This window comes from Parambassis ranga, chromosome 17, assembly GCF_900634625.1.
Source record: "Parambassis ranga chromosome 17, fParRan2.1, whole genome shotgun sequence".
In the NCBI taxonomy this organism is placed as follows: Eukaryota; Metazoa; Chordata; class Actinopteri; family Ambassidae; genus Parambassis; species Parambassis ranga.
In genome coordinates, this window is record NC_041037.1 from 974412 (window position 1) to 1001986 (window position 27575).

General features: G+C 44.5%; 1 protein-coding gene across 2 annotated transcripts in view; it reads left to right on the forward strand.

Annotated features, from left to right (window-relative positions):
* Positions 1–1639: 1639 nt before the first annotated feature.
* LOC114450167 (neuropilin-1a-like) overlaps positions 1640–27575 on the forward strand; it is a 51862-nt gene continuing 25926 nt past the window's right edge. For both annotated transcript variants that reach the window (XM_028428136.1, XM_028428137.1), the window contains exons 1-4: positions 1640–2270; positions 2891–3065; positions 20573–20754; positions 27117–27344. In XM_028428136.1, the coding sequence (XP_028283937.1) occupies positions 2174–2270; positions 2891–3065; positions 20573–20754; positions 27117–27344 (682 nt within the window). In that variant the 5' untranslated portion in view covers positions 1640–2173. The remainder of the gene's footprint in view (positions 2271–2890; positions 3066–20572; positions 20755–27116; positions 27345–27575) is intronic.

Below are 27575 nucleotides of genomic sequence, written 5' to 3' on the forward strand. Positions count from 1 at the left end.
TTGTTTTGGCTTACGTCACAGAATGCACCCTGATTACATAAGGAAGATGATGACATTGAAGGGAAACTAAATGAATGGTGTTTTAAAAAGTTCAGAACACAACAAGAGCTTTGTTGAAGCTGTAATGGATTGCTCTGCATTAGCATAGCGCACAGAGCTATTAGCAGCTCTTATACTTGTCTTGATAATCACATTTTTATCTTTCTGTAGCCAGGCAAGGTGTGCTGAACAAGCACACGCTCATTAATTACAGGCAGCTACACCTGGGAGTTGTGTGATGTTTACCACTGAGAGGCAGCAGCAGCATTTCACAAACACAGAGGTCAAAGAAACATTTTGTTATTTTTAACAGACTTTTTAATTAATGTAAAATCTTTCTCATGGTCTTACACATCCAGGGTTTGTTCTCATGTTATGAGTTATAACCTTGCTTCAGGACACTGGGTCTGTAAATTTACAACAGCTTGTGTATTTTTCCATGTTTTCCATTTAATGCTGGACTTTCTGGGCTCCTGGGCAGATCTGAATAGGGACTGGGCAGGGACAGCTGGTGGAGCCGCTGTTTGTAGCAGCCGGTTTCTTTTGGGTGGCAAACATTTAGCTTTGGGCCACACGTGGACAGGAGAGAAGCAGGAAGAAACACACAAACAGGCCGTAGCACAGAGAGCCATAGAAACGGTGTGTGTTACTGTGTGAAACACATTTCATACTCTCCACTTTGTCATCTGCAGTTGTTTAACATCACAGCCTCTGATTAGCTGGTCATAGCAGAGACAAGCCTATTTTCTCTGGTGTTTTAGCATCAGTGTCATTTCTGTCCACTCTGGAGACAGCCAGGTTTGAAGACAAGGCGTCCTCCCACAGGCAAATATCACGGTGTTAATGAAATGTTTGGTTTCTAGCTTTCTGACCCCAACTAAATCTTGATTAAGTCCTATAAGGTGCTTGATGTAAGTAAAATTGCTGTCGTTAGGTATATAAATGCAACAAGTTGTTGAAGGGCATTCTGGGAAATGTAGTAAATGGCTGGCTTTTTAACAAACGATGTAAACAAAGACAAATGTACGGTAATTGAACAAATGTGCTTTTTGTAATGTGATGCCTCTTCCTTTGGAGTCTGTCCATGCTCATTCTCTGTCAACGTGATGGCTTAAAGCCCAATTATCCATTTGTCAATGATGCAAAAAAGACTTATTGATTTATTGATCGCTCAGATTTGTTCATTTTATACCGTTCTAGGAGAAAAAATGCAATTAATAAGATAAAAACACGCAAGAACATGGTGTATTTAAAGTTTAATTTAATGTTGTAGTGTATTGATTAGACGAGACAAAGAGTAAAAATCTGGATTATATCTGGATTCCTAACCCCAGATTGAGCAGAATGGTGTCTGGTCAGATGTAGGTCACAAACGAATACATCGATCCTGAATCCTCCTGTCTTCGTGATCAGATGTGTCTTCTGGTCGCCGGCTCATATGTCCACACCTCGGACCAGATCCACATGCCAGCGTGGGTTTGCGTGCGCACCCCCCCCCCCCTGTCCCAGCCCCCTTTTGTATGCACGCGCCGGGAGCGCACGGAGGGCGCACCGGTGTCAGTTTGCGCCAGCCCCCTTTGTAGCGGACGCTGCTGCTGCTGGTTGCGCGCAGGCAGCGGAGTCTCGGAGCAGGAGGAATTTTTGGGGAGTGGAAATTCCGCTGTTACTTTCACGACTCGACTCGCAGTGCTGACATTTGTGCTGTGGCGGTCAGGACGGAGAGAGGCGGACCTGAAAGACGGAGTCAGAATCTGGAGAGAGACGCTGCGCGCTTGGCTTTCACTGAAAACCGCGTAACTAGTGATCTGTCTCTCTCATTTATAAACCACCCATTGGAAGTATCTGTTGTTCCCGTTCGGCTGTAAAAGTGAGAGCTTTGGGGAAGAATCGAAGGCGCGCAGCTGCCACTTTTACCCAGCGGATTTTTTGATTCTTGTTTTCGGCGTTTGGATTATTTGATTTTTTCCAGGAGATGGCAAGTTGTCCCCTGACAGACGCAGCAGGGCTCCGGTGCTGAAGCTCACAGGATGCTGGGGACCCAACAGCCAGACCTCGTACTCTGAGACACATTTTTGTTTTTTTTTCCCTCTCTGGACGTAAAACCTGTTTATTTGATTTTTCTTGGTTTCTCAGCATGTCTGTGTTCTCCTGTCCGACAAGAATGCGCAGTAGTGGATTGCTATTGTTCCTTTTTACCCAAGTCCTCTCTGTTGCTTCGTTGACTCAGACCGGTAGGTGTTGACTGCTTGTATGAATACATGTGTCTTGACAGGAGGAGGCTGAATATTGATCCATTTCGGTATGATTTTTTGCGCCATTGTTGCCTCTCACCTGTTAGTGCCTCGGCTCTGCCTCCGAGAGCAGCGCTCCAAATGAAGCCATGTAAACACTGAGGGCTGTTACGCACGCGAAAAAATAGAAAACCTGAGTGTGTAGAATGAAGAGTGAGGCACAGAGTAGCTACAAAACGCCACATTCCTCCATCAGAATATCCTTAATCTTTACGCACCGTTGGCTTCATCCACCGCGGACCTGTTTTGGAGCCTTTGCGCGTGTTTTCAGTGAAGCATGATCCACAGGCTGCATTGAATAAATCATTCAGTGAGAAAATTAAATGTAATGGTGCTGGTGACGCAGCCCGCCTCACCACCCAAAGGAACTTCACCTGTTTCAGTTTGAGCAGCTTTTTATTGCGGATAGAAATGCGTATTTTCGGGAATGTGCGCTTTTCTGCTCTGTGGTAGAGATTCATGCTGTTTCCCACTCCTGCGCCATCCGTGCACATCAGAGTGCGCTTCACTGGCTCTGCTCTAACTGAAACAACTTTCTGTCTGTTTTTTTTGCGGTGCAGATAAATGCGGGGGGAACATAGAGATCCACACCGCGGACTACCTGACCTCCCCGGGCTATCCCGGCGCCTACCCGCCCTCCCAGCTATGCGTGTGGGTGATAACGGCCCCTGAACCGGGTCAGAAGATCCTCATCAACTTCAATCCACATTTTGATCTGGAGGACAGAGACTGCAAGTAAGAGTTCACTCCTCACCCTCTCTCCCTCTCCCTTCCTTCTCCTCCTCCACCCTCCTCTGCGCTCTCTTCAATCCTGCCTGGATACAGCGTGAAACTCTGCCACCTATTGGTCAAGGAGTTGCACATCTGCTCCCAGTGAGGTGGAGGTGTCAGGATGAGATATGTGGCACAGAGGGGATGAGTGTTTGATGGCTTTTGTAATTCATACTTCATAAAGAGGGGACGGAGGGCGTCCTCTGGGACGTTTGTCTCCTTTTGGCTCCGTTGTAGCGTGAACTCAGCATCACTGGTTGCACCAGCTTTGTGATTGATGGAGGTGAGTTTGCAGGAGTAGACAAATTGTGTTGACTTTTCATTCAGAGGCAGAGTTTACCTGTTTGTTTGGGAGAGAGTGTGTGTGAGAGTTTTTCTTTGCACCAAGAAGATTGAAATCCATCTAACAAATAAACTAACAAATAATCTGAACAACCAACAAATGTGAGATTTAACTAAAAGTTTATTTGCAAAGCTCCCAGCTTTGATTAATGATGTGAAGCTGTACCACTTCTCTTCTTCCTTATAGAGGCATATATTTGGATCCTGGGAACTTGTGATAGATTTTATCTCCTGTTCTCCGACACGTAGACGAACCAGTCATGACTTGGCAGGAGGATAGTTCTGCTGTTTGGGTATTAAAAACTTTCTCATGCGAATCATGATGGTGCAGAACTTGTACCCCCTGACTGTGCAGCACACCCCTGATCGTGTGCGTCCACACAGCGGCCCATGTGTTCCATAAATAAGCCTGTTTTTACGCCGGCTCCTCTGTCTTCTTTAAAAGCTCTATAAACGGCTCCTGTGTAAATCATGGCTTTGCTGTCTCACAGATGGGATCCTCCAATACTATTGGATCACGTTTCACCACCAAGGGACTAATAAAGCATTAGTCCTCGGGACAGATAGTGGATGTGTGTGCTTTGGTGGGTAAGGCACCTTCCAGCATGTTGGAGAGCTGCTGCTTCTTCTTCTGAAGTGAATTCTGCCATGACCTTGTTTTGTGTGATAACCGGGGGAGCAGTAGAAGTCTGCAATGATGCTGTTAATGAAATGTTATAAATCCAGGTGATAAAAATTCAGACAGTGTTTGGCAGTGTAGTACTACACCACCGACAGAGTGTCTAAATTACTTTTCCATAGTCTAATGTGCTGGAATAAGTTAGCAGTAATATAAAATATGACGGCTTCTCGTGGTTTATTATGGGCTAATGGTTTTAGTATTAACCAGAGAGAGAGCTGATCTGGATAAGAACCAATAGAGGTTCAAAAACGATGGCATTACATTATGTTTTAAGAGGTGTGAATATGGATATAATCTGAGTGTCCCCAGGTTCTGTTTCTTCACTGCTGGCACACGTTCAGTCACTGTGGGCTTATTGTTCACTGCACCTCTGAGGGAACAGCACAGTGACAGAGAGGACCGTCAGTAAACACTGAACTGACACACAGGGAAAGAAACTGGAACCTGTACCCGATTTCTGCAATGCAACGTTAAACTAGCCGCCTGCCAAGAAACAAACCAACACGGGAAGACAGAGATTAGATTAGACAGAGATTAGCTCCCAAACTAGCAGCTAATGCTTCAAAATGTCACATTTAAGTACCAGTATGTTACTGTTGCTGTTATCTTTGTGTGAGTGTGTAGAAACCAAACACAGTTATCTGTTCAGTTACCCCCCCCCCCCCTGCTCAATTGGTTTCATTATTTGTTGTGCGAGTTTATGCTGGATGATGACTGGGTGTAGCTCTTAGCTCTGTGACTTGGCGGCAGCAGTGTTGTTTTTGGGAACCAGTCAAATATGCCCACTAAATGTGAGTGGAGGGGGGTGGGGGTAAGCCTTTGGCGAGCCCACAGTCCCACTTAAAAATGTCCTGAGATGATATCTTAGAGGTTTATGTCTCTGATGGATGGCACAGCATCAGCTCTGGAATATGATACTGCAGTTAGGGAGATAATTGGAAACAGCAGCAGAATACAAGGTTTGACCATCAGTTTAAAGAGAGGCTGGACACAATGCTGGAGAGTCCCTTACACTAGGGGGACAGAACTCTAAAGTGGTACATTTTGAATGACCTGTGTTGTTTTATGTTACATTTAATAAAGTTCTAGACAGGAGACAGCTAAGAGCAGGATCAGGTGGCCCCATCACTGACACTGCACCATGTCAAATAACACCAAAACCACAAGCTGCAACACAGGAAATGACACAGGCTGCTCAGAGCTGGTTGTTCTTTGGGCTCTGAGATAATCCCAGCGTTGGTTTAGTCCATCTTACAGTACAGTACAGCACAGTGCAAGGAAAGAGGGAGTGCAGTAGATACACACTAAAAATAAAAACCTGTGTTTTCCTGATGCTTAGAAAGGTACTTGATGATTCAATCTGTGTCTTCAGCCCAGTTTGCAGGAGGGTTTTTCACATTCTACTGTCTCTTAATTGAGTCTCATTGTTGGAATGACGGCCTCACCTCCCTCATCATCAGACAGCATGTCGCTGCTTGCCCATTTCTTTCCAGTCCCATAATTAAATCGTTGGACCAAAACGGAACAAACATGTTCCGCTGCTGTGAAACATGTCTGCAGTTAGCTGGCCAAACAGAGGAGCCAAAGCACTGCGGCATCCACAGGCAAACCCCCCCACCCCTCATGCAACCTCATGACCCAGAGGTTGTAATTATCATCTTTAAATATAGCATATTTGTCAGCCAGGAAGTGTGTTCAGCTAAGGAGATGCATGGTGAAAGGAATCTGGGCGGGGAAACACTGCACGACTAGATTTCAGCCTACGTTTGAATCATTTCTTGCCAGATAAGGTGAAACAGACGGGTCAGTGGTTCACGAGGCCATCAGAAGTGTCTGGAAAGCCGTTCAGCCGGGGCGATGCTTCCAACGACGACCTTTTACTACCACAAACTCTCAAGTGACAAATTCTGTGCTCAGTGAACAGACATGAAGCAGTAACACTTTTCCTCAGACGCTTTAAAGACTCGCCGCCTCTGCAGCCTCTGCAGCCAATCTGGAAACGCACCAGAACAAGTCTGAAATAGCCGCCGTCGACAAAGCGGATCCCCGCGGAGCGCGGTGAAATAGAGCACAGGCAGGCGTGGGGAAGGAACATGCGTCGGTGGCCGGATAATTTGGGACATCTTTTTATGAGTTGGCTGAACTGTTCCCTCCTACACAAGGGCCGCACTGGCACAGTCTGCACCTCACACATACACACAGACACACACAGCCCAAACTTTCTGTCACTTACAGTATGCTTCCTGTGCACTCAGGGGTGTACACGCGTACAGTGTGCAGACTCTGCAGATTCTCTGGCACACATTTATAATTGTGTAAAATAAGGTAGAGCTGAGCTCTTCTCTCTGCTGATGAGTATTAACTTAACTATAGACCTGCTGTTTTTTTCTTTTCCCTTTAGTCTGGATGTAAAGTCGTACACAGAAATAACAACAAATCATGTCACCATCATTGATGGATGGTCCCCCCGCATTCTGACGCTTTGTGGACAAACGAGTGGGAACATTCCCAAACTTCCTGTTCTTGACTAAACGTTGCAGCTTTAGAGCAGATCATGAGGATTTAGGAGGGAACGTTGTGTGTTTGTCAACACAACACAGCTCAAAGAACTCATCTTTCGAGTTTGGTGTAGAAGAACTTGCCTTTCCTGAACTCAAGGCAACCTCAAACCTGACCTCTTCAACCTTCATCGTTCTTTACAAATGCAGGGAAACAGAGAAACGGAGGCCCGCACACACATGGTGTTTGGTTGTCCATATATACCTTTGTCCATATTGTGCAGTTGACGGGTCATTCAAACAAGAACTTTCTCATCGGAAACATTTGTTCGTCTCTGGGAGCCTCACTCGACCTGAAAAGGCACCTTTTGTTGGAGCAGTGTTGATGTAAACGTCTGGCTGGCACAGCTGAGCTGAACTCTTACACACTGATTTTTAAATGGTGACCAATCGTAAACAATGCTGCCCTTTGAGAGGAACAGAGAAAACTCCAGACTCCAGACCAGAGGAAGCTATCATATCAGCGGCTTTCAGCACCAACACATGTAGAAACACAACGAAATTCACCACGGCCGGTTCTTTGCAGGTGGCATTAGAAACGTGACTGATTCCCATACAGTCAGATCTGAGGATGGTTCATTCTGATTCACTTTGAGTGTGTCAGTAATAAAAATAACAGGATTATTATTATTATTATTAGCCCGTCTCTCCACAACACGTTTTCTATTTGCAGCCTGTTGACGTTTCAGGGACGTAAACAGTAAAGTCTTCGTCTTACTCAGAGGCAGAGAGAACAATGGAAGCTATAAATTCCAGCAGAGTGTGAAGGGGGACCGCCGGCTCCTCACGGTGTGTCCAGAAGCAGCACGCTCCGTCATCAGTCAGAAGGTTTTCCAGAGCGCAGTCACAGGGCCGACAGCACACAGCCTGGAGCGGTCACATGAATGGAAGGTGTGTGTCTGTGTGTGTCTGTGTGTGTGTGTGTATCCTAGAACTGGGTCAGAAAGTGTCTTAAACCACATGGATTGATAAAATATGGATGTTGTGTTTTTAAGTGGGAGCCTGAATGTGAGAGTGGACAGATAAATGGATTGATTGGCTGTTTAGATTGACAGGTTTGATCAATAAATACAAACAGGAGAGTGGTTCAATGTAAAGCCTGATGGAAGAATATTTGTTTTTCATCAACTAATGTGTAGATGGACGGATGAGTCGATTGATGCAGGAAACTAGATGATTGATCATATAGAGAGATTTTGAATCGGAGAGATGAATCAATAGATACATGGTGAAGTTGTTAATGGACGGATGGTGGGACAGGAAATTGTAAAAACAGCAGGATTGATGAATTGATTGATTTATTGGTTATGGAAGGATACATTGATCATTAGACAGTCGAACTGATGGATTATTGAGGAGAAAATGAATGGAACGATGGACGAATCGATTGATTAGTTATAGAAGAATGAATGGACTTTGGGGTCATAATGGAAAATCATTTCAACACAGTGACTTATGATGATAAATCAGCATGTGCAGGTTAAAATGTATTCGTAAAGATGAATCGCTTGATGCAGCAGTGGTGGGACAGATCAATGAATCAATAGATCTGTTAAAGGTGAGATGAATAATTATTATCAAAAAATTGATTGATTTATTGAGTTTATGGAGGGTTGGTAGATGGATCCTGAACAATAGATAAATCTACAGACTGAAGGATCTGATAAATAGAATGTTAGGGTGATGTTGGATAAACGTTCCCTCGTCCTGAGAAAGTTGAAAACATCATCAGCCGTCCTGCCGTCAGTTGTTTTGTCTTGTGTTTTTGGGCCACATCACAAAATAGAGCCCCCCCCCCTTTTTTTTTTTAATGTGGCTTCTGACCGAGCCGCTGTGTCACCAGTGGGCCTGTGCTCAGCAGTTTTTCCCAGTTCCACAGGAGCCACACACAAAACAGGAAGGCTGCTGTCATGGAGCGATTATCCTGTGGCCTGCATCCAGAGACATTTGAGGCGTCAGCCTTCAGAAATAATTCAGTTGTTTGTTCTGTGTCGTTTCTTTGAGGTATATAATAAAAAACCTGAGGATTAGGTCAGTGAGTTTTGTCTTTTTGTTTGTAGTCTGAAGGACGTGTCTCGTGTAATATCACTTTCAGTACATTTCTCATGTCTTTAAAGCAGAAAACGTTGCAAATTAAACCAATTTGAGGTTGTAAGTGAGACGGGGATTGTGGGATTCCCTCCTGCTGAGGTTAAAGTGCCCAAAGAGAACATTAGTTTGATCATTAAATCCTTCATGGTCCTAAGGAGATAAAAAGAGAAGAGGGGAGTGGAAAACAAGGAGAAAATCTGCCACATAAGAAAGGAGTCTGATCCCTGAGATGAGGCTCAGGCAGCAAAAGGATTAAAAAGACAGATCACAAACAGACTCAGAGGGCTTCGGGCTGGTTGCCATGGTCAGTCTGATCCTGACCTCGGTGACAGACCTCTCACTCCTCCTCCTCCTCCAGCCTCAGGCTGTTCTGTCCCGGTCCTCTCTGCCTCTGAGCCCCATGTGCACTTGTCATGGTTTCATCCCACGTTTTCTTCAGTTTGCCATATGCTCGCCCTCTCGCCCTCTCTCCCTCTCCCTCTCTGCTCTGTTTGATAAATGATAGTGAACTTTATACTGTGTGCAACCTGAGCTCTAAACTCTGTTTACCAAAAACAACACACACAAAATGACGACTGAGCCAATGGCAGCGTACAGTGCAGCTGCCACTTCAGTTGTTTCTATCTGAGACGCACTAACACCAAAGGCAACAGTGCTAGTGCGGCTAAGTTCTTATTGCCTTTAAATATTGATGTGGCTAACATGTTAGCATACACGTCCAGAAGGCAGAGAGCAGCACATTAGCATTTGTTTGGAGTGTGGATTAGAGGCCTTGAGGATAAACACTGTCTTTAGCTTCTGAGGGAAAAGTGTCTTTAGCTGCCATATGTTGGCTCTTTGTTCCACAGCTAGCAGCTACCTGTGTCCTTTCAGTCTGTTGAAGAGTTGGTGTCAGGTGCTAAACTTCTTGCTAGTTTCCTAGTCATTGTTGCTGTAATTGTTAAAAATGTGTCAGTATTAGGGGTGTAAGAAAAAAAATCTTCTGTGATATATCGCGATATTTTATTTTGGAGATGCTGGAATCGATTTAAGTTGTGACCAAATCGATTTTTTTATTAATTATTTATGAGCAAACATTAAATTCAGCATCTTACTTTTGTGCTGCACACCGTCTCTTCCAGCATAAAACAACTTGAATGTGAGATACAGCTGCATTGTGCAATGATCTTATAATTAAAACAATTATAATTTTGTTCTTGTGAACGAAACGTATTACTAGTATTCAGATGAGGCTTTCTAAACAAGCTTTCCATTCATATAAAAGAATCGCAATATATACCGTCTTTGTTACAGTATCGGGATATATCGTATTGTATCGTGATATGTATCGTATTGCCCTTTGTCAGTATTAGTGTTGGACGTTTTGGAGTCTTGTTTCTAGTGGAGATGACTCTTTTGCTGCTGTGCTGTTGACACTTTGTTCAAAGAAATTGTCAATACTAAATGTGCATATCTGAAATGTTTCAGTTTCAGTGATCGCTGTCTGATAGCTGTTAGCCATGAGAGTAGCAAAAGGCTACTGAGCCGAAGTGGAAGACTTCCTGTGAAATCATACATATTCAAGGTTTATAATTCGGCTCAGTTCCAGAAATTTAGACTTAATTTAGTAACAAATGTAATTATAGACTTCCACCATTTATACAGCAGATCAGAGTGAGGACAGAGGACAAACACAGGCGAACAAACAGACTTTCACCAGCTGCCTCTTGTCTTTCAGCAGCAAATATTTGTGTAATAAGAGGAAGGGTGAACTTGGAAAGCTGCTATTGTTTCTCTTATGTAAGTGAATATTGTTTAGGTTCGCTTTTCTAAACAATTACAGCCTCAAAAGTGTGTGAATCAGCTCACACATATGGAAACACTGATTCATACACACTGTACCCAGGCAGCCATAAAACAAAGGCACACAATATACACAAATAGGAAAGCAAAGAGAGTGCACACACACACACACACATACACACACACACACACACACACACACACGCACGCACGATAAAACTAACAATTTGGGAGGAAATTTGTGAATGTAATCAGACGTATTGTGGATTCCCTGCTCATCAGTAACTATTAAACACAAGTGCACACACTTTCACACACACAAATGAAAACACATGTCAGATTAGATCCTTAACAAGCAGATTAACGAGGAGAGAGTTTGGCAAAGGGGAGTGAGGGGGAAGCCCAGTCAGCAACGACACACACACACACACACACACACACACACACACAGCTGCAATCCCAGGATTTACAGGATGCTCAGGCTGATACACTCCAGATGTCCTGAAAGCACACACACACACACACACACACACACACACACACACACACACTCCCATGCATGACAAAGAGACATCCACCAACAGTAAACAGCTGGATTTTACAGCAATGATAAAGCTTGTTTTGAACTATTTTTGAGCACAGCTTCTATTGGCTGTGATTTAATCCGAGTGTTAAAGCTGTTTAGATCTGCCCACTGTTTGTATAGAAGCATGGAAAGGACAGATGTTAGTGGATAGATGCTGGATGGATTGAAGAACCAGTGGGGTGTCATGTGTGGGACATGGCTACCGTTAAATCTGTAGAAGAGGTCAGGCTTCATGTCTTAAATGTTTTAAAACAAGAATCCTTCCTGAAACATCCATTGCAACAAAAACACAGGTCTGTGTGTCGCAGCACTCGTAAACCATCCCTGGAAAAATACATGTGCTTCTTTTGTGTCCACAGATGCTGCTTCTCTGTGTTTGAGTTTCACTTTGGTCCTGATACCACAGAAGAATCTACTTCTGACTGTTTGTCTGGACTGCAGTCCAAATACAGCAGATTTCACACTTCAGCAGAGCTGTCGGAAGAAAGGCTCGAGGCCAAAGAAAACAGCCCTGTGAACTTCACAATGCCTTCAGACTCCCTGTAATCGCTCTTCAAAGCCCCATATTATTGCATTTATTTTCCAGATTTAGAAAGCTCATCCTCACTAGCAAAACATCAGCATACTCATGTTACTGATCACTGACAATCAGTATACAGTATACAGTGTTTCCCACAGAGCAGGGAGCAATTGGTGGAGGCATCTGGGCGCCGGTGCGGGTTGTGGTGTTGTGGTGTCGTTCTGACGAATAAGACACATTTTTACCTGAAGTCTTCCTGGACCTCCCCCCACCTCGACCTTTGTGTCTGTCTGGTCTGGTCCCTGGTTGGGGTTAGATTTGACTCCATGTAGGTCATGAAAATGGCAGAGAAACTAGTTGCAGATGAGAGGTTTGCTTGTGAAGGTCTCCCGAACAAATTTAGGTTTAAAAGTAAGGATTCAACAAAGTTACGTAAATTCCTGGATGAAAGTCTGTTGCTGCTTTTTACACCATTCTCCTCTTCGTGAATTTGAACCTTTATTTTATCTCTCGTTCACACTGCCTACATCCTCATAGACCGTCCTGGGAGTCGGTGCTAATCATCTCTGTTCTTTATGCATGAAGACGCTGTCTTTAAAAAGAAGCCTTAACCCACTTCTGTGTCCTATACATCAAAATATAGCTGGCCTACATGTGTATAGGTGTCACAAGACACCGCCGAAAAAATCTGCCAAAAATAAATAACTGACTGATGTGATGTGGTTCAGCTATAGTCTGGCCTCTAAAGGTCCATGAAAACAAGATGTCAGGCCCAGATCAGGTCAGTGTGGCCGAGGGCTGGAGGTCAAACGGTGATTTGACCCTCCTTTGGGGAGGACGAGCAGCTCGCCAGGCTTTGTTCAGTTTTTTTTATGCCTGACAAGGGAAATACTGTCCACCCATGGAACCTCCGCGCATTCAGAAGCAGGAGGGACAATAAAGTTCATTCTGTGGTTTTGAAGGGATGTGTACCCTCTGTCTGGGTAGAACTGCCCCAGGGTGACCTCCGAGTGTGATGGTGCATCCTGTTGGGTGGATGATAAACAGATTAGAATGTGTGGGAGGTGCACTCAATCTTAGATCTATGAGAAATGTAAATGACAGAAAAACCTCCTGTCTTCACCTAGAAAACAGCGTCGGTATTCAAACTCTTAAGGTGATTGAACTGTATTTGCATTGATTGTACATGTGGGTTTCATTACCAGTGATCCAATCTGCTGCATGTATTTAAATGACCCAGATCTCTGAGGTCAACTTCACTCGTTGCCCGGGGCTTTTATTTTGATAGAACTCTGTTGTCTGTGTTCAGACTGGCTGTCTGTGTCTCTGAAGCTTCATTGTATTAAGGTTTGTTGTGAACGCTGGAGTCTGAGAGTTGTGAACACTGAAGTCATGAGCTCTTTGGAGACATTTGGAATCTGACGGTCGGATGAATTAGACTCAGCAGGTTTGAAGGAAATAAACACATTAGGAGCAGGAGTACCCTGATGTGTCTGATTGCTTTTTCCCATCCGTTACTGTACACTACAGAAAACCACATGATCCAACCCAGACATAGTTAAGAGGTTATTTCCACTCTGGTCACAGTTTCAGTCGTTCTAATACAGTCATACTGTAAATTATAAAAAAAATACAAGTTACAAATCATTTCTGTTTCATACCTGGAGGAGGGTTTTGTTCTGAGAGATGTTTTATCTCCTGTCGGTCTCCTGTCATGTAAATGAGTGCTACTGTTTCCTAACTTGAATGAATCACGTGTGTGTCATCACAAACTAATGGCAGCTTCCTAAAATGTTAGAATTGCGCTCCAGAAACACTAATCCTCACAAAACACAAGAATAATTTCAGTGTTTATGTTTTTTTTTTATTGCTGCAAAGCTAATTAGCCAAATGGGCTAATCTCCATGTAACTTGGTTTATTTCTCAAATGCTAGTCATTAAGTCCCAGCACCAGCAGGCAGTTCTGCTTCATAACAGTTTTCTCTGAGGATGAAGACTGTTTCACAGCCTCCAACTGTCTGCTCTTCATCCCTCTATCTGCCTCGCTGTCTGTCAGATACCCCCTCTCTCTCTCTCTGTCTCTGTCTGTGTCTCTCGGCTGGAACAATCCCTGCTGGAGTTTCTATATTTGTGTCTGAATAGAGGCGGATAATTAATGTCACATGTGTCGGGGAGCTGAACGTACGGCCAGGCAGGCCTCTCTGTGAATGCAGATGAACTTGTCGAGGGCTAACACATGTCGGAGTGCAGTGGAAGTGACACAGTGTTTATTGCTTTGCCCTTAACTCGCTTTAGAGAGGTGTGGATGGAGTGTCGGTTGACAAAGGGCCTTTTTCCTCCCAAATCTCTCAGGTATGGCTGGTGGAGTGTTGCCTTTCACAGGTCTCAGACTCAGAAACTCCCCTCTGTGTTTATTTAAGACTAGAGTTTCCCTCGTCAGACTTACATGGACATTTATATGTACAAAAGGTTGTGGACAACACTTTCCTGCTCTCCAAAATATTTTGTTCTGTTAACTTTTTCCACACTTAACACCAATGAGTTTACACTAAATCTCATTTCATCCTTCAGAGTCCCTAAACAGTCTGAGTGGGGGGAAAACCGGCGTTTCTTCCCTTCCTCTATCGGATTAAGACTTCCTAAATGAGAACAAATTCCACCTCCTTCTCGCCTCCGTTTTAATTTCCCAGCAGGATTGTGCTGCCGTGGCTTTGTATCTACTGGGCCGAGGTGAAGGATGAGGATATTCATACTGTGGCTGCTTGGCCCAGTTTCTATCCTCTCTGTTTTTGGGCAGAGGAGGGACTTTCTGTGGCTGTGTGCGTATGAGTCTCCTGGCTTTAATAGGATTTGTCTGAATTATGTTTTTGGAAGTGTTTTCTATCTTCGGACTGCAGATACCGAGCTTCGACTCTCACATTTGGGTTTAGAGAATCTGATGAACAGCTGCGGTCACTGGTCAGCCTAATGTGGGTGGCTTTAGAGAAAGACATTATTATTTCTGCATGTATTTGTTTGATGTGTTTGACATGACAGGACATTAAGAGTGAGATTTATGGAATGTGGCTTGTGGTCAGTTTCAAAGTACACATAGATCTTTCATTCTAACATTCCATGTTGCCATGCTGACCACGCCCATTTCTAGAAGACTGACTGGCTGTGTGGAAAAGAAATAAAGCAGAGACCCCAGTGTGGCTAGAACAAAAACACAGGTAGCATTTCTCATGGATTCAATGCTACGTCGTCATATCTTGGCATACCAGAAGCTTCAATAAAAAAAAACATTTATATGGTAGCTCATTTGAAGCATTCTAACCTGGGCTTTAAAGGAACCGACTCAAAGATGCAGCTGGACTCTGTGAAACTCACACGAAACCCCCTAATGCAAAGCTTGCAGCCGGTCTGAACCCTGTGGCAGTTGTTTTAGGTGTGACAAAAGTGACTTGTGTGTTTGTAAACATCTGGAACTATGCTATGCTACTTGCTAGCTTTCTAATATCCTCAGCGGCTTGTTTTGTTTCCTCTTTTCCTGATTGGTTAAAGTTAGCCCCACCCTTGAACCAGTCATGGGTGGGGCTTATCCCTTTATGACATCACAAGGGGGTTGCAGATCCAAATTCCTATTAAATATAAGTAAGGATTGATTGAGTAGGAATGATCTGTTGTCATATTTTTGTTTGTCTCTAAATAAACGTATGGCCCACAGACACGTACAAAAACAATAATATAATTTATTTAATGTCAAGAGTCTGAGTGTGATTGTAGAAAAGAATTCTGTGACTTCATATTGTTGATTACTGAGGTTACTCAGCTATGTGTGAGTGAGCTGGAGATGATTTTTGGTGAACATGGGGGTGGTGAGAAACAAGAAGGGGTGGACTGGTGTGTGTGTGTGTGTGATGGCAGGTGGTGTGTTTTCTGCTCACACACTCAGATACAACACACACACACGTGCCATCTGTAGCCTCCCAGCAGAGCTCTGAACGTGACTGGTCAGGCTGAGTTTATCTGCAGTCAAACACTGAACCCACTCATGTAGTACTTAATCTGAACATTGCAGCCTACAGCATGCCCTCTGTGTGTGTCTGTGTGTGTTGTGTTACGCACACTGTAAGGACAAAAATCTGTTCACACATTCACATTGTGGGGGCATTTACAGATGAAAGCTGAAACCAGTGAGAAACACTGCTTACTCTGGGTTCAGGTTAGGTTCATTCTGTAGACATACATCTGTTTGCCACTTAACAAGCTTTGTGTACACAGAATATACAAAATAATGCTTTTTCAGCATGTTGTAAATAGGCTGACATATTTTTGATGTGGTTTACCAGCAGACAGTAACGATAAACTACCGGTCTAGGTATGAAACTGTCTCCTAGTGATGATCTGACACGTGGTTCTGTCTGTTATTAAACACAGTCGCTCTCTGTCTGCAGCTCAGAGCAACAGGTTCCGTTCTTTTTGCTGAGCTGGTCAAAGGCCGTTCTGGCTAATGAAGGAAATCACTGAATGAGACAGTGGTCGACGAGGCCCGTTGGAGAAAAGGGAGCTTGCCAAAAAGTTTATTACTGTGCTTGATCAAACATTTAACACCTGAAAATCTGGTTTAGCTGCACAGAGAAGCCTTTTACTGTCTGGACAGGAAGGTGGAGAGCAGACGGTGTTTGCACAGACGAGGGGAAAGAGAGGACGATGGAATAAATGAACGTCGGACAGAAGGAGGCGTGACTGCGCTCTGCAGAAACACTGAGTCACTCCCCGCTTTACTTCTGCTTCTTTGCAGGAGGTGAAAGTAACAACAGTTAAAACTTTGCCTCATAAATGCTCCTGTGATCCCTTCCAGATGTGCCGTCAGAAGCTAGCCGCTGGGAGAAAGCCACACAACACAACACAACACCACGAGTATGTTAATGAGCTCTAATGTATGAGCGGAGCAGGGTGAGGGTGTGTGCTCGGTGTTCTGAGAAGCTTGGGAATGAGGCAGGAAGGAATGCAGCGCTGTGTGAAAAATCCCCCTCTGTCTGGATCATATTTATTTAAAGGAGTAACCTGCTACATCCTCATTTGGGTTAAATTTGGCCTGATATGATCAGTTTGCACTGACTGTATCAGAGGCCGCTGTAAAAACGGTAATACACTCTCAGTGTCTCTGCAGCCAGTGGAAATAACTGCAGATGTCTTTCCTTTGACCAATCAGCCTTTTTTGGACAATGCTGCTGACACAGCTAGCCCTAGCATTAGCTGCTGTAGCTGTCTTAGCAAGCTGTCAACACAAGAGTGGTCATTCATAGTATAACTACACATAGTATTGATGTTTCCAAGCAGCCAATTTTCTGGCCTGTCTCTGTGAAAGTCTTCAGACCTCTGTGGCCGTCAGGTTAATGTTTAATTTCTTGTTCAGTAATTCTTTGACTGCCCAGTAGCCAAAGAAAAATAATATGTGGACAGCCTACACTATAAGAACTGTAGGAGCCCATGTATAAAGGATTATTATTATTGACACTGCAAAGTGATTCTTTCTAATGCCAGTGTGGACCTTTAAGGACTTATTTGTGATTTATGTTACAGAATTACTGACAGACTATCAGATTTTATTGATGAGTAAATCAGATTTGTGCTGTTTGTGTTACTGGTTTGTGTTTAAAGTAGGAAGCCTCACACGTTTCCTCAGATTTCTGGTTTAGCTGCATGTCCTGCGTCACCGCTGCAGTGTTTGTATTCAGTGTCTGACCTTCCCGCACACCTCGGCTGGCTGGTGGCTTATTAGGCTCCACGTGTCCCGCCTGCCTTTACTGTTCTGTACCTTACTGGGACTAAGAGTCGGTTAATAGCGTAAAATGTTAATTTAAACATCTGCTCCTGGGCCTCCAGATGGTATGCCGACTGTTCTGCCCTTGAGCAAGGCATTGGCTACGGACAGCTGCATTTGCAGGGCATGAATGGCCGGTGTGGTTAATGAGTGATGTGAGTGGATGGAGAGGAGGCTGCAGGGCTGCAGACTGAGAGGCTCTTCTTAACTAGAGTGTGAAGAGACAGACCCACTTCATTAAATGGCCTGTCTGTGTAAACACCGCCTGCCTGCAGGACTGACTGGAGTGACTGACCTGACTGACTGACTGACTGCAGCCATCTGCACACACACACACACACACACCTCCCTATGTCTCCTCTTTTATGAGCCTCTGTGAGACATAGTAGTGAAGGAAGTTTGATGCTATGAATAAAAATGCCATCACCTGAACATCACCGCCGGCAGTAAGACTTTACAAGTGAGCACTTAAGTCCGTTTCTCACCGGGAATGTAAAACCGTCTGAGAACACATGGAGTGTGACTCAGAGTCAGAGGAAATAAAAAGAGTTTGTTTTTACACCGGCGGCACACAAACCTCAATTTACACAACATTGTTTATGCCTCCAGCTGCCTGAGCGCCAGGGTATGTTTAAAAATATGGAAAATTAAAATGTCTGTGTTTAAGTCATTTATAATCAGTGTCAGCAACTGTTCAACAAACATTTGTTTAAAATAATAACTTGCAGCATGTCAGCTTATGTAAGGCATGCTGCACGCTTCCTTGTTAGTCCTCATCACAGACTACAGATGTCTGCATCAGTGGAGGTGCCACAAAATCCACCTGCCGATCTCCCGCTCCGTTCTTCCATCACTTGTTAAAAAGATACTTAAACACCTTTTCCTGAGAACCCAGGTCCTGATTCTCACACTTGGCTGCAGAAAGCAGAGTCAGGATTCTCAGGTCATCAAGTAAGACCCCATCCGTCTCTTGGCTACTTCCAAGATAGTCTATCCATACAGGTTATGAACAGAATCGGCTTTAAATCCATCTTTTGAGGCCTGGATAAATCTGCTTGGTCCCCATTTCTGTGTGTTAAATAAAGGGAAGCATTAAGATTTTATAATATTTGTTACCTGTAACTCCAGAAACGTGTGCCTTTGTTTGCCTTTGTTTGTGCAGTGCTGTTAACACAGAACAAAACTGTACAGTCAACATGTCTGTCACAGACCAGGCAGAGTGAAACTAATGTTTCCATGAACAGACTCTTTGATAACTAGCCCCTAACAAGCTGTCTGTGCAGTAATGCTGTTAGCCATGAGGAACACCACCAGTCTGCAGGAGCTGAGGAAGTTCTGTGTTTGGGAGCTATAGGTTTTTTTATCTGGTTCAGCTGTAGCACATACATTAACACTAGCCTGGTTATCTGTCTCTGTAAGTCAGGGTGCGTGTTTTTCTGTAGGGAAAGTCTTGTTAGACATACATTCCTGTGATTCCACTGCTCTGCTGCTGGCCAGGGCTATTATAACATCCTACATACGCTCCTCAGGAGAACTCTCTGTCCTCCTGTCTGAGGAGTCAGAGGTCAGGCTGAAAGCCCCTGAAGCTCGTATGGATTTTCTGTCTTACTCAAGGACGCCATCGCTCGCACGTCCCAGTTCTGTAGCTACCGCTGTTCTCCTTTATCCATACCAGCCCTGGATTGTTGTTTCCACAGCTGGCTGTAGGAGGAAGAGGCTCTGTTTAATATGCTGTACATGCAGAACACTTATCCAAACAGATCCGCCATGTTTTCAGACAAGCAGTGATAGAAGCCTCAGCTCTGACAGCCTTCTGGTTTTTCCCACCCTGAAATCCAGACGGTCAGGTCAGATTATCTGTCAGGAATCTCTCCAGTGATGAGCTCTCAGCCCTCCTGATAACATAATGTGTACATGTTGGTATGCAAAGCCCTCAATAAGTGCTGTTATTCTGCTGTCATGCTGTGTAACGGGTAGAACATTGGAACTATGTGGGCTCCAGCTGCAATTATTTTCTTATAAATAGTGTGGACGTTCCTTCAGCCTGAAGCCCGTCGGCAAACCTCTGAGATGGACCCTGAACCTTGATGTAACACAGCCAGAGGAGACAGCAACGGGTTTCACTGAAAAATTCAATCTGACAAAACGGTCTTATGGCAGGATGTGGATATGTGGTTCCACAGTCAGGGGCAGCATTCTTCCTTTTTTCATTAATTATGACTGGTTACCTTTTATCAGTCACTGCTTCAGCCATCCTCATTCCTTTTCATGCTTTTTGGTCTTTTATTGTGTGTTTGCTGTGCTCTACATGTTTCATTGCTACATTTCATAACTTCTGGTGAATACTATCAATACATTTAAGAGTTTGAAATAAACTGTTACATAATTTCACCTGAAAATCACCTTCAGGGATTCTTTGAATCTTTTCCTCCTCAGTCCTCCAGAAACGTTCTTTAAAATCTGCAAAGCCATCCATCACAGCATGCTTTAGATAAATAAATAGGATTTTTTGTGCAGTATTTAACTTGTGAAACTTGGTCTCAAGCCAACAAATAATATAAAAAGACAACATTTTTAAATATCAGCCATAATGAATGTAGTCTGCAGTCTGTACTCTGTGTCTCTGTTATTTGTACTTATTAAAATGCACATACAAAAACACAAACACACACAGTCACACACTCAGACACTGCAGAGAACACACTCACACACACGTTTGAGATGTTGTGAAGCGGACAGTGGGTGGACAGAAGGGCGTCGGCTGGTAAAGGATGAGGTGCTGCAGCGGTGGTGGGAGGTCCGCAGGCTGCACAGACTGATGGAGCCTCTCAGTGGGATGCACGCCGCCTCCTGGTGCTTCGCGCTGCTGTGTGTTCATATTTCTGTTACCACTTTGTCTCACTGTGCAATAGAAGCACCTCAGGTCCAATCTCAGAGACTCTCTGCTTCATATTTGTACCCACACATACTTGTGAAGGAGCAGATGTTTTTGTATCAGTGTGAACTACATGCACTCATTTGACATGAATATATCAGACTACAGTGTGCTTACAGATTATAAAGAAGATCATCAGTGCTAACCTGTATCTCCTCTCCTACAGGTACGACTATGTTGAAGTTTACAACGGCGGCGACGAGCTCTCCCCCATGCTGGGGAAGTTTTGTGGGAAAATCGCGCCCTCTCCCATCATCTCCAGCGGCAGCCAGCTCCTCATCAAGTTTGTCTCCGACTACGAGACGCACGGTGCAGGATTCTCCGTCCGCTACGAGGTCTTCAAGACAGGTGTGTGACTTGGTCTGTGGACCTCAGCTGTTTTCCAGCCACTCCTCTGAATGTGATGAATCGCCTCATGGAAAACAGTCCATTTAAATTCAGCTGCAGTTTTTCTGGAGGCTGCACCATGTCAGATAATCTGAATTTCTTTTTACATATTTTACATATTTCAGAAGGCTGACAGCCGTTATGACGGCAGCTGCAGATAAACTAAAAAGCCTGGACTGGACTGTACCTGTGCTGTGCGAGGAAACAGAAATACAGAAATACAGATTTGAATGTGGCAGTGCTGCTGCTGAGAGTCGATTCACATGAAGGTTCCTGGTTCAAACCTGCCGGCCGGCCTTGCTGTGTGCAGTTTGGCTGGATGGTCCAGCTTCCTCCCACATTGTAAAGACATGCATGTTAGGTTTATTGGGGACTCTGCAGGTGGTGTAGGTGCAGATGTGAGTGTTTGTTTGTCCCTGTGTGGTCCTGTGATAGACTGGTGACCTGTTCGGGGTGTGCCAACCGCTCTGCATGTGACCCTGTGTAGGATTAGGCAGGTTAAGAAAGTAGATGGATGGTAGAAGAACTACAAAACGGACTCATTATAAACTGAATAAGCACTTATCCCTTACACATGTATTTGGAACATCAGCCTGTAAACTCTCACTGACACTAAAACGTGTCTAACTTCAACAAACTGCAGCAACACAAACGCAGCGTTCCTTGTTTGTTTTAATAAAACCGGAGAATGACAGCCTTTTGACCTTTCTGAGAAATCAGGGTTTAAAAATACATCTCCATGTTTGACTTCTGTGGCTGTCCAAACAGCAGGAGCTGAACCTCTGGTACACTGACCTCTAAGCTGGAGGCCAAATAAACTCGAAGACCCAGAATTCATCTGAACAGCGAGTCCCAGCTGGGGCAGGATGCTAGCAGGATAGACCTACATAAACAGTGCGGCCTGTCGAGGAAGGAACCTCGCTCCCATGTCCTACATTTGTATTTTGCTCTTCCCTCCTGGGTCTGCTTGAGTTGCCGCCAAAAACGACGAGTCTCCTGTGACCACTTTAATTTTCCACCAATGAGAGCCAGAGATAAATCAGATAAAAAAAAACCTTGAGATTCCTCCTCATCTCTTTTTGTTTGGACCCCAGAGAGCTAGAATCACATGGTCCAGGAATAACAGTCCCCAGGTGTCCCCAGGACGCGCGTTAGATGGCGCTTCATTGTACAGTGAAGAATCGACGGGCAAGTGCTCGTTTGTGCTTAAATGAGAAAGACGGTCGCTGTATGAGTGAGGTTAGAGGCCTGCGTTGGTCTCTTTCTGCTCTACAAAGCTCTGCTTGTGAAACTAAAAATCGACTTTTTAGGGTGCAAAGTGTAGCTGTGACTGATGATGACTGACAGCATGTTATTAGAGAGTCAGTGTAATAAATCTTTGAAGTAGGTCAGCTTTGAAAGGACTCTGGTCCTGAACATTTTTCTTTTTTTTCCACAAAGATTCCGATGATTTATATCTGAGCTTTGATCTCTGTGATAAAATGATGAGACTGGGATTCACACTCGCTGTAAAGTTTGGGGCACCTTGCCATTTATTTCAGAAAATTACAACCTCATTTTCGGATGAAATAGACACCTGATATTATCCACGGGAAGGTGTAAGGCCTTGAGAAGAGGAGCAGTGCAGCGTGTGAATCTGATCCACTGAGCTAATACTTCATCTTGGGGAAGAGGCAGCAGGCGGAGGAAGATAAATCAGGTGTACGGGCCCAGCTGTTGGTCAATGGCAGCCGCCATCTCTGTGGACTTTTGGGCTGAAGCGTTGCTCTTCTTGTTAAATGTTGTTGATTTTCTCCTGCAGCTCTCTCAGAGATCAGTGTAGTCGGCCCCTGTAACCTTGTGACCCTTCCCAAGGTCATCCAGGAGCAGCTGGAGACCACCAGCTCACAGATTAGACTGTGGGCTCTCTTGGTCTGTGTGGATGGAAGTGAATGAAACCTTTAAACATCTCGCTCCTTACATCATATCAAGTCCACGAGGTCCGTTTACAATCTGTTGTGGAGCTTTTGATCTTCGTCAGCAGGTTTTTGTTGAATTGTTCAAAGTTAAATGTAGCTTTGAACCTCAGCCTCTGCCAGGAAAATCTGTGATGAAGAACATGTGATCTGTCATTAGTGTAATCTGCTCTGTGTCACGCAGCGCTCCGAGTGTCTTTTATTAATGCAGTTTGTTGATCAATAACACGAGGAACTGTCAGACCTGTGTGTCCCGCATGCTGTTGCTGCCCCACCTAGTGATTGTTAGGAACAGTTTGCATGACTTCCTGTTGTTGTTGATCACATTCAGCCGCTGCCTCCTCTCTTAGCTCCCTGCAGGATGGACGCTGGGATGTGTTCAGTTCAACCTTCATGTTCCTCGGCATGTTGTATATACAGATGAGTCTTTTGTGTTTCTACATGCATGTATTCGTCCTTCTTTGTAATGCCGTGTGTATAGGGTTCCCTTTGTGTGTGTGTGTGCAGCAGACAGGTGTGTGGGACCCCAGGCTCATTTAGCTAATGGGCTGTTTGTCCTTGGAGACAGCAGGGGTGACCTGCAGACGAGATGGATGCTCTGGCATCGAAGAGGGCCTCTGAAACTAGGGCACAATGTGTGTATGCACAGTGTGTGTGTGTGTGTGTGTGTGTGCGCTGGCCTCAATATGGGTCCTCTACCTCCTAACAAGTTAAAAACAGCGTTCAGGTAATCCCCCTGCCATGTGGCTGGCTTCCTTCTCGCCACATTTAAAAACCATTAGAGTCCGGGCAGCATGCTGAAAATGAATGAGTCGCTGCTCTGGTTACAAACAGGCAGTCGCACTCTTCTTTGTCTCAGTGGCTCCATTTCTGTCTCTTCCTTATGTCTTTTGACCTCAGATCTTTTTTTGTATCCAGTAGTCGACCCTGACGCGTCGGAGACAATAACAACTCTTTGGGTTAGAGGGACCCAGGCTCTGCCAAGCTGTTGACCATATACACATGCTCCCCACATACCAGTCATGACAAGTGTGAACATAAATTAATAATCCCACGGAAACGTTTGAGCCCACACTCACAGTGACAGTAAACAATGTAATCTGGTTAATCTGCAGTCCGAGTGAACGAAGAGGTGATGTCAATACATTCTTCAGATATCACTTTTCCAAATGCATAACTGCTGCTGTGGAGTCATAAAAACATATTTCTCTGATACTGATCTTAGTTTAGCGAACATGAGAGGAAGGGAGGATTTACTGTGTTTTCGTGACATTCAGGAAACCAGATTTTTGGGATAAGATCTTCAGACAAACAGCAGCATTGTGCTTTGTGGTCACGCTTTCAATGACTGTTGTCTCTCAGTGTTTAAAGGCAGCTGTCATGCGATCTTACCATCGTATCACAAAACCTCTTTGTGTCCACGTCGGGGTGAACAGTTGGGCACGCAGAGTGTGTGACTTCCACACAGGAAGCTGCACATGTAGCCATGAGGCGATGGACGAAGCCTTGTTATACGTAAATTAAATAACACGGTTCTCTTTTCAGCAGATCCACATGTTTCTGCCGACTCTGTGTATCTGTCTGTGGCTTCGTCCTTCTCTTCTCCGTCTGTCATTACTACAAGCAAACCTCCACACACTGCCACAGAAAGCAGCTCCATCACATGACATGTTCTCTGCGTCTTTTTAAAGATGGCACTCGGCGGCGGCGGTGCGTAAATCTCAAGACTAATGAGCATCGAGGTTGTAGCAGCCGGTCACATCCGAGTCTCTTATAACCGCAGCTCCACCCTCCGCTGACCCCAGCGCCCGTTTCATTCATAAATAATCACCAAGCGAGGCCTCTTCATCGTCCTATATTTGTCCCAGCTCCTCAAACCAGAAACACATGTCGGCCTCCGTCCTTTTCTTTTTTTGTCTGCAGCCACTTCAAGCCTCAGCTGATTGAAGGGTCGTTGATAAAAAAGATGAAAGGGGATGGATGGACCAATGAGAGCGTAGCATTGTTGAAGGAAAGAATGGCTGCATGTTAGTACCACAACAACACGGATATGCTTCAACACACCATGTATGCAACCGCATGCCAGTATGCAAACACATGTGGAGCAGGGATCTGGAAAACATTCAGACTCTTATTTTGAAATGGTTTTGTTTTTCAGGATTTCAGGATGTTTTTAAAGGAATATTGTAACATTATTGAGTCCCTTTATTTTCAGCGTGCTGATAAACTATTAGCCAAAAAAATAAGTGTTCACTTCTAAAATGAAAACCTGCAAACATCAGTTTAGATTTCCATTGAGTTCAGTTACCATGAAATCACATTATTAACAGACATACAGCATCACAGATTTCTCAACCTAGATTTAAGCAACCCATCTGCACATCACACACACACACACACACACACACACACACAGACTCTGTGCCAGCTGAGGATCGAAGCCTGTCTCATCCCTCCTCATCATTTATCATGTCGCCCTTTTAATGACACCACCTGTGTCAACAGCGAGGGGTCCACCCGTGTGTGTGTGTGTGTCAGAGTATTAATGTTTACCGGCATGCTCAGAAGATAACATGCAGGTCACATCTGGCCTGGCAACCCGAGAAGCCTCTTTAGATTCTCTCTGTCTCACACACACACAGTACAGTGTCCGTGCCTCTGAGCGATGCTTGACCCTCGTGTCGCCGTCATCTCGCAGAGATCAGTCACTCTCTTGTAAACTCGCTTGTGTCACTTTTTACGACAAGTGCGGTGTGAACTGCCAGCTGGTTGACTGATGCGAGGTGACGCTGAGATTCTTCATGAGCGGCTTCGACGGCGTGGATGCGACTGTGGCTTGTGTACAAAAGATGGCAACGACATAACAGCTGCCAAGTGGTCCAGCTGGTCCGTTTGTACTTTCATCGGGAGGCAGCGACGACGCTGAGTTTTGAAAGGGTTTCATTATGTAATGATGAAAATCAGGACGAGGCTTTCATGCGACTGAGTCCGACTGTGACATGTTGACAAGGAGAATCTTTGAGAGTTTGCAGATTTTAAAGCACATTCATATCAATAAAGGTCCTTGGTTGTGTATAAATGTCTCTGCTCCCTCTAATACAGCAGGTGATGTAAACGGTGTCATCAGGTAAACACTAGAATTGCTGTCTAACCTATAAATCGTTGTATAAAAGATGTGCAGAGCAGCATCTAGGTTCTTTTGATGACAAACATTTTACAGGAAAAGCTTCAAAACAACCTTTGAAATCAAAGAGTTTAATGCCTCTCTGGCAGTATGTATGCATGTGTAACAGACCCAGAGGATTCTGTCACATTTCTGGAGTTTCAAGAAAATATTTCCACCTCCCTGCTCTTTAGAAAGATTCGTTTTACTGATCATACTGTCTGCAGTGAGAAATCTTTTTTATGTGAGGTACCATCATGTTTAAGTTGTACAACAACAAATACTGAAGGATCAGCAAACGAAACTGAAGACCTTAATAGGAAAATGATGGGAACCAAAACAGGAAGTGCAGTAAAGACAAAGCCAGATCGTCTGTGCTTGTTTACTGCAGAGAAAACGATAATGCTGATGATGCTGCAAACAAATCATGAGTAACGGCTGGTGGAATACTTCGGTTGGTCTGTGTGGATGTGTCCAGTGAGCTAACAGGGTTGTGTGTGTGTTGTTGTCCACGATCAGGCTCACATTGTCTGAGACGGTCAATAAATACCAGTCAAACAACCCCACTCCAGTCACAACACAGACAGCGGCGGCTCCGGCAGGGGGAGGGGCCCAATCACAGCGGGGCTCGTCTGATTGGACAGAGATGACATGAATTGTGTCAATAAAACAAAATGATCTACATATGTCAGCGATTCAGGGTCTGATCAGGTTTAAATCTGAAGAAGAGGATTCCTCTCCAGAAAAATGTGACATTTTCAGTCTAAAAGTCATATTTTTTCATGCTTAAGTGTTGAGAGGTCAAAGCTTTAAAAGTGTTTGAGCTGCCAAAGCAGAAAGGTCAGAGGCCTGATGGTATTTAGTTTACAGTGTGTGTGTTTCTGGAGTGTATGTGTTTTTTATGCCACAGTAAAGACAGAAAAGGTCAGAAATCTGCAGCAAGAGTCCAAACTGACTCAAAGGTTACTCACAACATCATTCTGGGGCTGCAGAGGTTTTATTTTGTGTTTTAATCCTCTAATTGTCGACATGGACTTAAGGAGTTGAAGTTCTATTCAAAGTGACAAATGTGAGAACCCCTCCCGGTATGACCCCTCACTGCCCTCTAACCCTGCAGAGTTCACACCTCGGTCCAGGCGAGAATCACTCACTCTGTCCAAACACCTCCTGACGTTTTAAAAACTCGTCTTCTGTCTGTCTCGCAGGTCCAGAATGTTCCAGGAACTTCACGGCTCCCAGAGGCGTCATCAAGACTCCGGGCTTCCCCGAGAAGTACCCCAACAACCTGGAGTGCACCTTTATGATCTTCGCCCCCAAGATGTCGGAGATCGTGGTGGAGTTCGACAGCTTCGACATGGAGCCGGACACCACGCCGCCGCCGGGCGCCCTCTGCCGATACGACTGGCTGGAGATCTGGGATGGCTTCCCTGCAGGTGAGGCAAATGATGGAGAAAATCCTGAAGTATAGGAGCTGATAAGAAAAGAGGACAAAATGCGTTGATCTTATTTTGAGCTGCTGATCACAGGAGCACAGATTCCAACCAAACCAGCTGAAAACTGATCACGCAAAGCTCTTTATACCTGAGACAGGATTCAATTTTCAGTTTTAAAAGCACTTTTTTTTCACACATTGAACTAAAAATATACAAAACCAGGCCAGCAAG